General features: G+C 52.9%; 1 protein-coding gene across 1 annotated transcript in view; it reads right to left on the reverse strand.

The window, feature by feature from the left end:
* Grip2 (glutamate receptor interacting protein 2) overlaps positions 1-10,621 on the reverse strand; it is a 33,892-nt gene extending 23,271 nt beyond the window's left edge. Inside the window, exons 1-5 of the mRNA XM_059258221.1 lie at positions 10,582-10,621; positions 2,304-2,384; positions 1,933-2,068; positions 1,098-1,243; positions 368-454 (exon numbers count right to left, since the gene is read on the reverse strand). Coding sequence (XP_059114204.1) covers positions 368-454; positions 1,098-1,243; positions 1,933-2,068; positions 2,304-2,384; positions 10,582-10,621 — 490 coding nt within the window. The remainder of the gene's footprint in view (positions 1-367; positions 455-1,097; positions 1,244-1,932; positions 2,069-2,303; positions 2,385-10,581) is intronic.
* Between the last annotated feature and the right edge of the window lie 2,768 nt (positions 10,622-13,389).

Genomic DNA, 13,389 nt, shown 5'->3' on the forward strand with positions numbered 1-13,389 from the left:
TGTTGGCCCCTCATCAGCCATGCGCACTTCACTGCTTCTCACAATTGTCCATTCAGTGTTTGACTCAGTGGTCCAGGGTCCTTTAAGGTCCTAAGCAAGGGCAGATCCTTGCTGCCAAGCCTCACGACCTGAGTTTGATACATAGGATCCATACATACCGTGAAATGAGAGAACGGTCTCCTACAAGTCGTCCTCTGACTCTTAGACACATGTCATATTGCACACACGCATAGACATGAAGTTAAATAAACAGATAAAGTCTTAAGAAAAATGTATGTCTCACTCGCTAATGTGACACAGAACATGCATGGATTCTCAATGACCTTGTTCCCGTCATCTCAGCTCCAAGGATGACTGCCACACTGACCTCTGAGGACAAAGCCAAAGCTATTGCCTTCCTTGTAGAGGGAGACATCCACCGTCTTAGAAATGATCCTCGGGTTATTTTCAGGAGCTATGGAGAAATTGAGGCCTCTTTTGAGTCTCTCAGTCACATCTCTGGGCTGGTAGATGTGCCCAAGGCTTGCTCCAGGAGGACCAAGTGACCAATCCTAGAGTCACAGCGACAGCTGACCTCTCTCTACTTTACAGGCAGAGGAAGTGGGGGCACTGGGAGGTCCTCATCTCTACCCACACCTAGTCCACCACAGACAGTGGAGAGGACCTGACCATGCTCATGAAGGTCACAGCAGAGCACAGGATGTAGTGAGAATGGGGGCCAGGCCAGGCTTGCTTCCAGTCACTCGAGTGAACACTTCAGACCAACTTTGGAAATTCAGAGCTGGGAGAAGTCCTAGGCCACTGTGCTCAGTGCGGGGCATTGGGGTCAGGAGCAATGGGGCAGGGAGCAGGTTATGCAGTCCATATCCCCAGACCTTCCTTTCTATCCAGCTCTGCAAAATGACAAGTTATGAGCAGGGTCCCACCACCACCTGGTGACGACATACTGTATGCATGCCCTAGCATGTGTGGCCAGTCTCCAGACATCACCCACCCTGTCTAGGTGATCCCCAACCCCCCTAGGCCTGGGCAGGGAGGCAGCTGTGTCCCCCCATGCCCGAGGCAGTGGACAGAGTTCCCCGTCCAAGGGCACCCACCGGGCGGGGGCAGCTCATACTCCACCTCCAGCACCACGCGCTCGCCCACATTCTTCAGCAGTGTGATGATCTCGTCATGTCGGAGCCGAGTCAGATGGATCCCGTTCACTGAGCGGATGTAGTCACCCACATTCAGTAGATCACTCCTAAAGCAAGAAAGCCAGAGTCCACGTTGGGACCAGTGCTAGCCTCTGGGTACCAACTTTCACACCACCCTCCCCTGGGATCCTCAGAGAGCTGAGACTCAGAGTGGTCCTTCCTTTGTCCAAGGCCACCCAGCAAGGGGGTGGGATAGCACCTATTTAACCAAGGCCAGGTGTGACACCCAGAACTTCCCAGACTGTCCCACTGTGTTGGCCTGGTACAGCACCATGCTGACATCTGTGACCATTCTGCATAAGTCCAAGGAACAGCCATAGTGTCCCATCGACTGCTCTTCTCTCAATTTCTTCCCATGGTCCTTTGAAGCCCTTCTGATTGGTTCATTGGGACACTTGGGCCAACTCCCAACCCTTGCTGTCTAAGGGAACATCCAGGACTGTGTGTACAGGGCACTACCTTAGTTGGAAGCCTGGAGGGCTTCCTGGAAGTAGTGACTTCTGTGTTGCATACGGAGGGATGAATGGGAGTCTGCCAGGAGCATGCTTTGGGGGGTCAGAGGGAATGGCATGGAAGGGTACTTGGCCTTGCCTGCCTGGGGTACTGCGGCCACAGGGGAAGAGAAGGAAAGAGGCTGGGACTTGAATCAGCCTTTTAGAGGCTTCCCTGTGGTGGACATCAAGCTTCTTCACGTATCTGTGTCCCCATGCCCTGTGTACTGCCCCACACCTCTCACCTGGCCGCCAGGCCCCCAGGTCTCAGATTGGAGACTCTGGGCTTCCCGTCCTTGTCGGTCCCTCCCGAGATAGTCAGGCCCAGAGTGCTGCCCTCACGCTTGATCAGCTCCACCATGGTGATGCCCCGGAACTCCTCTGTAGACAGACAGGAGGATGAGCAGGCAGTACCCACTCTGGGACCAAGACTGGGGAGGCTAGAAGGTTGTCACTCAGCCACTTTCCTCCGGGTGACATCACCCTCCACCAGGGAGGATCAGAGAGGGTGAGTGACCACACTGAGGCCACAGAGCCAGTTAGTGGCAGTGCCTACACTTCATGAGTCGATGGAATTCTCAGGGCAGAGCTCAGGGCAAAGTGGGATCCACTGTACCTGGAATGCTCTGGCGGCGGCACACCAGGGCCCCGTCAGCCCCCGCTGCGTCCTTCCCCCCTTTTGAGTAAGGCCCATCGTCTGTGGGAGGAAGAGAGAAATTGGAATCAGAAGCTGGCCCAGGCCCCACTTCCTTCCACTTGAGGAGCTAGCTCGTCTACTTCATGCCATTCACCAGTGATACCTGGTATCCGGTCAAGGTGTCCTGGGGCTGTCTTCGGGGTTAAGAATGCTTGGGTAAGGATCCCCACATAGGGAGCTTCTCAGCCAATCCACGCCTGAGCATCTGACATGCCCATGTCACAGTCCATATTGTTATCGTGGGTAATGTTACCCAACTATCCGGAAAGGGAGCTAAGGCTCAGAGAGGGAGAACTCACGTTCAGGATCACACAGCTGGGGGAGGGGTTATGACCTAGCTTAGAACCCAGACCTGCTGGCCCTGCCCCAGGATCTGGACGCATACCTGGTGGGGCAGGCACTTAACACAGTTTTTGTGAGCAGACCTGGCTAGTGCTTCTGTGTGTGTGCGCGCTTGTGCACATACACGTGTGCATGTTAATTTTTTTACAGATTATAAACCCCACTTATTTGTAAGTCCACCAACCTCAGCTTTACTGGAAGAAAAATCTCTCGCATTGCATCATCAGCCTGCCTCTCCCTCTCTCTCTCTCTCTCTCTCTCTCTCTCTCTCTCTCTCTCTCTCTCTCTCTCAAAATACTTAGCAGATGGACTGGGGCCTGCCACTCTCTTCCCAGATCCTTGCCACTCCTCTCTCATTTCCTGTCTCCTTATCTTCCTGGGATGTGTCTCATCTGCACAGATATTTGTCTTTGGGGGATTTTTTTAAAAAAGAGTTATTAGAGCACAGTGTGGTGGAACACATTGTAACCCCAGCACTCCAGAAGTAGAGTGATGTTAGGAGCTCAAGGTCATCCTCAACTATATAGTGACTTCAAGGCCAGCCTATGCTATGAGGCCCTCACCAAAACAAAACCAAGAAACATCCTATCCCAATATTTCAAATATGAAGAAAATACAGTCAGCCCTCTGTCTCCACACCTGCAGATTCAACTATGAAAAAAAATGTTCAGAAAAAAAAATGCTCCTATACTGAACATGCCCAGGCTTTTTTTCTTCTTCCACGAATCCCTAAGCAATGCAGGACAGCAGCTATGACCAACACAGACATTCTGCTGGGCATTTTAAGAAAACTAGAGATGAGGTAGCTTAGTTATCCCTCAGTATCCACTGGGACCAGGTCTCCCAACCCCTGAAAAAACCCCAGGTCTGCAGATTCTCCAGTCCATTCATAAAACAGTATGTTATTTACACAGTTACTACCTTCTGACCCAGAATTCTGGGTAACACAATATTTAAGATGATAGGGGAAAAAAGATTTGCGTATGTTCAGTACAGCCCAGTACAAATATCTCCTGATAATTTTTATGTGTGGTTGGTTGGCCCATAGCAGAGGGACAGGCAGTACAGAAAGCTGACCGTCCTTGGAATGCACACAGGTGACATACAAAAATAACGTTATTTTAGGAATGTGATCTAAGCTTTGTGGCTTTTGTTATTCGAAGGCCTTGGAAGCATCTCCCCTTGAACACCCGGGGACAACCCCAGCCCAGCAGCACCTGAGTCACCCAGAAACTCTAGTGGCCTGCACTGGCCTGGGAGAGCTGTGCCTTTCCCTGTCTGCTAACTGATGGCCTCCACCCCTTCCCAGGCTCACCCACATCTGTGTTTCCAAGGTCTGAAGTTGCAGGGTTTCCAGATCACGTGCCCTGTGGTGAAGCCACTGCCTCTCCCTCCTACAGGACCCTTGTTGTACACAGTCCCTTCTCTGGACTTTGCTGTTCTCACAGCTGCACCAGGGGAGGGAGGTGAGACCTTCATGTCCCCCGACAGATAAGGAAACTGAGGCTCAGACTGGCAGTTCCAAGGTAGACTTTGTGCCCCCACCCCCACCCCATGGCTCAGGACCTCTTGACCAGGCTGTATACCACGCTCCGCCAAGCCTCCTTCTTCTCAGCACCTGACTGACAGCCATTAAGCTGGCAAAGCTCCCTGTGCTAGCTGAGGAGGGGTCATCCTTCCCAGGCACCAGGTGTATCTGCAGCTTCCCACTCCTCCCTCAGACCTCACTCGGCCCTGCGCATGCCCCCTGTGTCTCCCTTAAACAAGTCCAGCTCTGAGCAGAAAGGTCCATCCTTCTAAGTGGATTGTGCCAGTCATTGGACAGCTGGAGGGAGGTATCTTCTCTCCAAGCCTTGGGGCTGGTGTCAGACAGAAGTCACAGTACCCCTGCAGGTGGCAAAGGCCACTTACCTCATCCCAGCTAGGTCTAGCTATATTAGGGGTCAGCCTGGGCTAATCAGCCTAAGGCAAGACAGCTTGGACTATCCAGGGCTCAGTGAGTCTTTTTTCTTTTCTTTTTTAAAGATTTATTTATTTATTATGTATACAGTGTTTTGCCTGCATGCATGCAGGCCAGAAGAGGGCGCCAGATCTCATTATGAGATGGTTGTGAGCCACCATGTGGTTGCTAGGAATTGAACTCAGGACCTCTGGAAGAACAGCCAGTGCTCTTAACCGCTGAGCCATCTCTCCAGCCCCCCTCAGTGAGTTTTTCAACCTCAACTCTACTGCCTTTTTTTTCTTGTTTGGAAGAGGGTCTTTTTATTTTAAGAAGGTTCACAACACCCCTGGTCTCCATTTCCAGATATCAATAGATCCTGAGGCAGTCAAAACTGATTCCAGGAATTACCAAGTGTTCCCTGAGGGAGCCACATCAGCCTCCACCGAGGACCACTGTTCTATGACCAGGGACATGCTCAGCCTACATAGGGGAAAGGCTTGGCCAGGGTCAGGGCCACAGCTCGACCGAGGCCTATGGAAACCTTCATTGTCTGTAGTCTAACCCACGAGAAACTGTCGGGGTTCCCCATTTACTCGGCTGAGTGGCCGGGCTCCCTTTGCTTTCCCCCAAACTGGTAAATAACCAGTTAAACAGCAGTTAAAGTGAGCAGTATTTTTAGGGCTCCTGGAGTGGGGTCCCCAGCAGCTCTGTGTTCATCCTCCTTCTCAGACCCATGTTCACAGCCATTGCTGATGCAGGCAACACACCATTTAGTATAATGCCTCCCGTTACTGCTCCCTCGTACGTCCTTCATTATCTCCAACAAGACGTTTCTGAGCTAATAAAATTAGAAAGGCTGCGTTCCATCAGCAATGTGGCGCAGATGTCTCTAGTATTTCACCAGGACGATTCTGAAATTGAAATGTGTCTTATCCCGGGCAAATCAGATCCTGCCTTATAGGCTCTCTCCCTCTTGGACTGTGCTGGGGAGATGAGAGATAAGATTCAAGGTTTATGTGTCTGTGGGGAAGGGTATGAGGGCCTGTATTTCAAGGAAGCTGAGGACCAAGTTTATCCAAACCAGAGCAGTGACTCCTTTGTAACACATCCCTGAATACCTATGGGTTGAAGGTGGAGATTTGAACCCTGAAGATAAAATAGAAGGACCAGGGAACTGAAGGTCAAGCATCCCCAAATGCTGCTCTCAGCAGCATGGGTTGGGCAAGCTAGCTGCTGAAGGAGGGGACCCCGTTCCTAGAGGGTCCCTGTGGTGTCTTTACAACCCATCTTTAAAGATGACTCTCCCTGCTTTCTTCATCCCAATATCCAGATCTTGTCCAGTGCTGAACTTGGCCATGGTAACTTCCATGGGGCAGCTAAGTCACATGGGTCCTCTAGTTCTAACACTGAGTAGTCTCAACTTCATCCTTCATACAAACCCTGCTAGCCTTGGGCTCCGGCTGCCAGCTGTGCAGTTCCAGGTTTTGATGGGATGAGGTTACAAGCAGGTCAATGGCATTGTGCATGGAGTCAGTAAACGGACTGGGGAGACGGTTCAATGGATATAGTGCTTACCACACAAGCATGAGAACCTGAGTTCGGGTCTCCCAGAACCCACATAAAAAGCCAGGCATGTGTACATGCCCACATGTGCGCGCGCGCACTCTCTCTCTCTCTCTCTCTCTCTCTCTCTCTCTCTCTCTCTCTCTCTCTCTCTCTCACACACACACACACACACACACACACACACACACACACACACAGACAGAGACAGAGACAGAGAGACAGGGAGAGGCAGGCTTTTGAATCTAAGACACCCCCCCCCAGTCACACTCAGAGTAACCCGTAAGGAATGGATGATACCTACCGATGTATTTTCAGGGGGAACGTCATGCCTCCCCCCAACCCAGTACAACCTTGGGATGGGAAAGATTGAGGCAGAATTCAAACCAAGAACCAAAGCAGGGTCAGAACTGCCAACTGGCTACATGCCTAAGCCTCTATTCTCTGTGGTGGGGGAGGTGTCTCCCTCACTGAGAATGGTGAGAAATTAGGGGACCACTTTATTTATAGATGCCTCCATGGGGTTTGGCCCCCAGCATGCTCCCTCAGGGAATATGTTCACATTCTCCTGTTCTCTTGTATTTTTTTTTTTTGGAGGGGGGTTCTTGGACCTAGTAATTACATGCTTAGAGATGAAGGCTTTTCAAAAAACATCTTTCCCACCAATTTCAGCTGGAAACATGCATAAAAAAAACAGGGATATTTTTATCTGCATTTTCCTAGTCTCCTCCTTCCAGCAATGGCCAATTATGAGCACTACTTCAGTCAATCGGGGCTGTAGAAATTGCTTCAGAGGGAAATTCACTTCCGGGGCCCATGGGGAGCCAGGGCACAGGACTGGACACCTGGTCCTGGCTGCTGTAACTAGGCAGGCGGAGGTGGGGGCAGTCCTTTTCCCTTTATGTGTTCTCAGGCAAATCTTGCTGATCTGCCTTACATCTCCCTCCCTCTGCAGCCCCAGGGAGCTACTGAGCTCTCATAAAGGGAAAAGGAAGCCCGTCCCTTGCCAGGCTGCTATGCCAGGGTGCCGCCCAAGTGGAGTGCCAGAAAGGGGGCATGGGGCCAGGGGATGCTGTAAACTTAGCTGAGGCCTGGCATCTGCATCAGAGGCAGCTGAGCAAGCTGAAGATGAAGACCCCTTAGTGGGATCCACGCGTTCCCATGACAGCTGGATCAAAGTCCCCACTCCCAACCCTTAGTACCCCACTTTCACAATTCCTGGAGAGAGGCTGCTTGGCATCACATCCCTGGCAAACCTTGATTTGACCACCAGAACATGAAAGGCATTGTTGATATGCAGAAGGAAGGGTGAACTTTGGAGTCAGGCCAGCTTGGCATACTGATACACAAGGGGGAGAAACTGAGGCACGGAGAGGGTGACTATTGCCTCATGCAAAAGATGGAACAAGCTTTGCCCCAGGCTTAGTTCTAAGAACTTCAAAGTCATTACCACTCAGTCCTCACGATAAGCCCGAGTCCAAAACACCACTGTCACTATCATGTGATAGATGAAGAAACCGAGGCACACAGAAGTTAAGGGAACCACAATAAGGACACTCAGCTCCTAGGGGCATTCAAGCTCAGGCCACATGGCCCCTCCCTCTGAACATGATAACACCTCAGCAGCCCCTGGACCTCTCTGTTCAAAGAGACATTGGTCCACAGTGACACCATTATCCGGGCAGGGCTGGATGAGCACAGGGCTGAGATGTGGGCTTTGGTCTTCACAGCCAATTGGCCTCCAGGAAGCCAGCTTTCCACAGGCAGAGGCATGGGACGACAGATAAGACAGCCATGGTATATTTTCAATGGTATGAGCCCAGCAGCCACACATCAAACAGGAAGCCTCATTGTGCAGTGCCAAAGTAGCCAGAGGGAACAAGGATTGGCAACCCGGTTGGGCTCTTCCTTGGCCAGCCCGCTGCCAAGCATCCACACAAGCTGCTCTTCACGGAGAAACAAGGGGGCAGGCAGTCTCACTGGGGTCCCTGTGATGGGGAGACTGAAGGCACATCCTGGAACCAGGTGATCCTGACACAAGGGGGAGACATCTTCCACTCCTGTCTCTATTCCCTTCCCTAGCAAGAGCACCAAAGACCCCAAGTGAGGATGCAGGAAACGCTGGCTAGGTAGGGCAAGGCTCCTTGCAGCCATGACTAGAGTCGTGCCTTCCTGTGCTTGGAAGACTTCCCGGACACCCACAAACCCCTTCTCTTACCTCCTGCAGTAACCTGATGAAATATCCCCTGGTCAGGGAGGCCATGCCATGAGTCTGTAGTACATATTCATCCCAACACTTCCTGAAATCCCTACCAACCCTCCCCATTTTTTTCTTAGCACTGAACATCATCAGAAAGACCTCACTATGCTTCAAGCGGGAGTGGGGGTGGGGGCAGGGCTGTCTAGCATTCTGTAAGCACCTAGCTTTTCAACGTACTCCCCATTTGTGGATGAGGGAAACGGCCATCAAAGAAGCATAATAAGTGGGCGGAGGCCAGGAATAGGAAGGGGTTGAGCCTGGGTGGAGCCCACCTCTCCCTGGCTCCAGGCTCCTGGCTGATCCCCAAGTGGGTGGCCTCTAAGGTTCCCCCATGGCCACAGCCCAGGCCTAGAAGTGGCTTCGATGAAGCCCCTGGGGAGGAGGGTGCTAACAGGGATCATTCATTGCGAATACACTCTGCCTCAATTGTCCCGAGCCTACTGGGTGGCCAGTATTCACTAAAGCCTGGCAGCCCCTGGTGACAAAGACATCTTTGTGGTCAGGAGTCAGAGGACATGCCCATCCTTCAGGCAGTGTGTATATGCTGGGATGGGCAGTGGGTGGGGCTCTCAGCCATTTCAGTCTGAATCAGGCCTACTGTATATGCCACATCTTCCATCCCATAGAGGCCCTAGAGGCTCCCAGAGAAAGCCTGGACAATCCCAGGATGGAGCCTGAGGAAAGATCCACTAGGGTAGAGTCCATCCAGGCCAGAGAGAGCCAGGTTGCCTGCTTCACCAACCCCAATGCCAATTCCACTCTCACAGAGGCCTCAGCCCCCACCCCACCCCATCTCTGCAGAGACCACCTGTTGGCTGCCGTCCCCAGCTTAGGAGAGGCCCTACAACCAGGCCTGGGCAGTGAGAGGCCCCGTGGTTGGTTTAGCAATGGGCGTGGGACCTATGTTGGGCCCTGAGACTTTTAGGGAACTATTGAAAACAGGCTCTCTGACATGAAGCTTGATGGTCAAGAAGGAACAGGGAACAGACCTTACCTACAGAGGAGCAGGGAGGGGATAAGGAAATACAGAACACCTAGATTCTGCTGCTCCCAGAAGTCAGCTCGTCCTGATGCAGGTGTGACTGTGAGGTCCTATGACCTACAGAGGAGATTCTCAGGGGCTGAGGGGAGTCAGGGAAGCATCAGAGTCGAAACTAGAGAGCCCAAGAGAGGCCCCGAGAGTTCGAGGGCTATAATCAGACTTCGGGCCTAGCTGCTGCCTCCCGGGAACTCAGGGCTTGAGGCAGGTCAGGAGAACACCAGAACACAGGCCCCACTAGAGGTGGAGGAGGCCCAGAGGCCAGAAGATCAGGACACCGGCTGTGCCAGGGGTGGAAGCCTGAAAGCCATGAAGGGAGTGGGGTGAAATCGCGGCAGGCTTGGGCTTAAGCCAAGCGCAGAAGTTGTACCATCCCCAACCCCGACTGTTATGACTGAGATGTCCCTAGAAAGAGACCTGCGGTGCTCAGTGGCACAGACCCTGGAAGCTGTGGAGGGGTGTGTAGCCTGTGGAAGGAATTGGGAGCATTGGAGGGTGGTGACCCTAAGGCACAGAGAGCAGGGTGACCCACACTATTGGGGGAGTGGTGGTGTCAGGCTGGCTCAACAGGCTGAAGTTAGGAAACAGACAGATGGACAGAGACAGGGATCACTGTACTCACCCCCTGCTCCTCCCCAGACACTACAGCCACCACCAAGGAATGTGACAGCTGGTCCCTGCCCCTCATCTGCTCGCAGAAACCCTGACCTACCCTGGCCTCAGGGAAGGCTCAGTCCCAGTGGACAGCCCCATGCTCCCAACAATTGGCAGCACTACTCTTACCCCCCTGAGGCAGGAGGGGTGGCCTCTCCAGGTCTCTGGCTGAACACCCTGTAACCTGTGCCCCAGGGACAGCCCTGGGAGACAGCCCTCCCATGACAGGCCAGCTCCAGAGCAGACAACCCTCAGCACCTGTCTGGCTAAGGATCCCATGCCCTCTTTCCCACTCAACTTCCCAAGTCCCTATCCCCTAAAGTGGCAGCCCTATTCCTACCATCCAGGCTGCCCTCTGTAGTACCCAGCTGGTGTGGTGTCTGCATGCCCCACCTACCTGCCTCCGCAGGGCTGTCCCGGCTGAGCCCACACAGCATGTCTGCGGTCTCTGCACTGCCCACAGCTCCCAGCCACACACCAGGTCCCTCCCTCACCCTCCCGAGGAGGGGCCCAGGAGCTCCCTCCCACTGGCTGGGCATAGTCCACGCACTGCAGCCCTCTCTCTACTTAAAGGGGACAAGGCTTCTACCACTGTAGCTCCAAGATGAGTATCTGAGACCCCTTCAGACCCGGAACATATGGCAGCACCCGGGCTCTTAGAAGAGCGTGACCCTGGGTCCTCCCACAGGGTCCTGGACACAGGCTTCTGTTCCTAAAGTCCCCCAGGGCTTTGGCCAATGACTGTCCTTTCCTGGGTCTCAGTTTTTACATATGGAAAGAAGGACAGGACTTTCTAAACTTTATTCTTGTAAGGAACAGATTTCAGCAGGACCAGCATGGGCATCTAGTCATAAGTCACAAAGTACAGCCATGGCATTCCCCCTGGGCACCTCTGCAGGTGTTCACAGTCCTCCCAGGACCCTGGCACTGATGCCCTTCTTCTCTCTACCTCACTTTTCTCTCTGGAAGGTGGGGCTTAGGGACCATGAACATAACAGCCTACCATACACAGTGTTCACAAGCATTACATGAAGTCTGAATGTGCCAGGCCAAGGATCTTCCACCTCTAAGCTTGATGGGCAGAGGCAGCTGGTCATGGGCTGCAGTCACAGCTGGCAGGCTGCCCCTTGCCTAGCCCAGCTGGGCCCCAATCCTGAGCACTGATAGGCCTCCTTCACTCGGGGCACAGGACCAACCAGGAAGATCCTAATGTGGCCCCAGGACCCCTCCAGATGGGACAGCGGTACCCACTCATTGTTCCCGCCCCATCCCACTTTCCCAGGGCTACACATGGGTACTGAGAAGGGCAGAGTATCAGTGGCACAAGGCACCAAACAGGGGCTATCCACAACCTGTGCACTTGCACAGTGCATCCAGGCGAATGCAGCAGAGATTTCGATACAGGGTCCTCACTCCCAGGGAAATCCTGGCTGCCTGGTCACTACGGAAGTCATATTACGCTCACAGGCTACCCCAGGCCAGCTCCTGTGTCACCTTCAGATGAATCCGTGTTCTCTATCTGTCTACAAGCTCAAGTCTCTGCCCTGCTCTCACTCCCTAGGAGGCCTTCCTCATCAGGTAACCTTGAGTACGGAGGGGAATAGAGGGTCCAGACACCAGGCAAGTTCTCTGGGCCAGCACTGAGGCCAAGACCAAAGGTCTAGGAGCATTGTGCAGCCATGGGGGAGTTAGTGAGTCTGGAAAAAGATGGGCCTCAATCCCATCTGGGTGAGCCATACCAAGCTGAGAGAGCGCACAGGCTCCATGTGGTCCCCTGCCTGGAAATGGCTAGGAGAGACTGGCCATGAAGACATGGGCCTTCACCAGGGCACAAGAGGGCTACTTGGGCATCCCAACTCCACACCAGTGGGAAGGAAGTCACCAGAGGTCCTCTAGCAGAGCCCCCCCACCCTGTGGCCCCTCGAGGACAGAATGGCAAAAGATACACAGGCGTCTGGCGTGACGTCTGCTCTTTCTTTAAGAAAACATTTGTTCTCTTGACAGATGCGTTTAAAGAGCGATTCTGATTGGCAGTGGGAATCTCAGCTGGAGCTCTTCAGCTCTTCACTGCTCCTTTGGAATTTACTTTTGTGGCTGAGAAGCCCTTGGAAAGGTCACCCCATGGATTAACAGGAGAGCCTGTTGTGCTGGGCACTGGGGACTGGAGACAAAACCAGACAGGAAGGGAAACAGGTTCTGCCTCTGCCCTGCCCCCATCACCCCACCACACATTTTTTTATTTCCTTTTATCCATGCATATGTGAGGAAGTGACTGTTGGTCCACCTTGGAAAAAAAGGGGGTCTAGATGTGAACTCTGACACAGAAAGGATAAGCAACTTTCTTGAGGTCACGCAGCTGATCTGGGCGGAGCTGAGTCTCCACCACCCCGGGAGTCTGAGGCCTGGGACCACTCAGGATTTCAGGGGCTAGTAAAGAGGTCTGGACGTGCAGATGATGAGCATGTAGCTATCTGAAGCAACCAGGAAGAGGTTTTTGAACCTGATTTTGAAGGATAAGTAGAAATGAGAAAGCAGGTACCATGTGAACCTGTGAGCAATGTCTTCCTGAAAGATGAGGGAGAAACAGCAGATGGAGCCAGATGAGCTCTGTGAGGTCTCATTCCTCCAAAGTAAGGTCTGAGGGATGTCGTTCACACCACCACTGGGGACTTGCTAGAAGTGTGGCCTCTCAGGCCAAACCTATCTGTTAACAAATGCTTCTGAAGTCTAAGTTTGCTTTCCTCCTGCAGGCAATGGGGCTGCCACAGATGGTTGGAGGGAAAGAGGGTGAGGAATCCTTGCCAGGAACTCAGGCATCTTGGAATGCTGCTGAGAAGTTCCACCTGGGAGCCAAGTGCAAGCCAAGCTGCTTCTAGGACCTGCTCCAACGACCACCCCTCTAGCCCAGTGCTGCCAGCCTCAGGGAGGCAGAGGAGAGGGAGACAGATTGGAGGGTATACGCAGTAGCTGGGAGCCAGGCCTCCTGCAGTTCCCAGAGATAGCATCTGACTTATCTGTGCTCAGATATCTGTGGGTAGCCTGGAGGGTGGCTGGACCACTGGACTGGCAGAAGACTCTGTGTCTCCAAACCCAGAGGCTGTGTGTGATTATCAGGATGGTTTGCTCATTCAGCCTCTCTGGTCTCAGCTTCCCAAGCTGTAGAATGGTAGCATAAGCATATATCCCAAAGTCATACTACCGGGCA

This window comes from Peromyscus eremicus, chromosome 3, assembly GCF_949786415.1.
Source record: "Peromyscus eremicus chromosome 3, PerEre_H2_v1, whole genome shotgun sequence".
In the NCBI taxonomy this organism is placed as follows: domain Eukaryota; kingdom Metazoa; phylum Chordata; class Mammalia; order Rodentia; family Cricetidae; genus Peromyscus; species Peromyscus eremicus.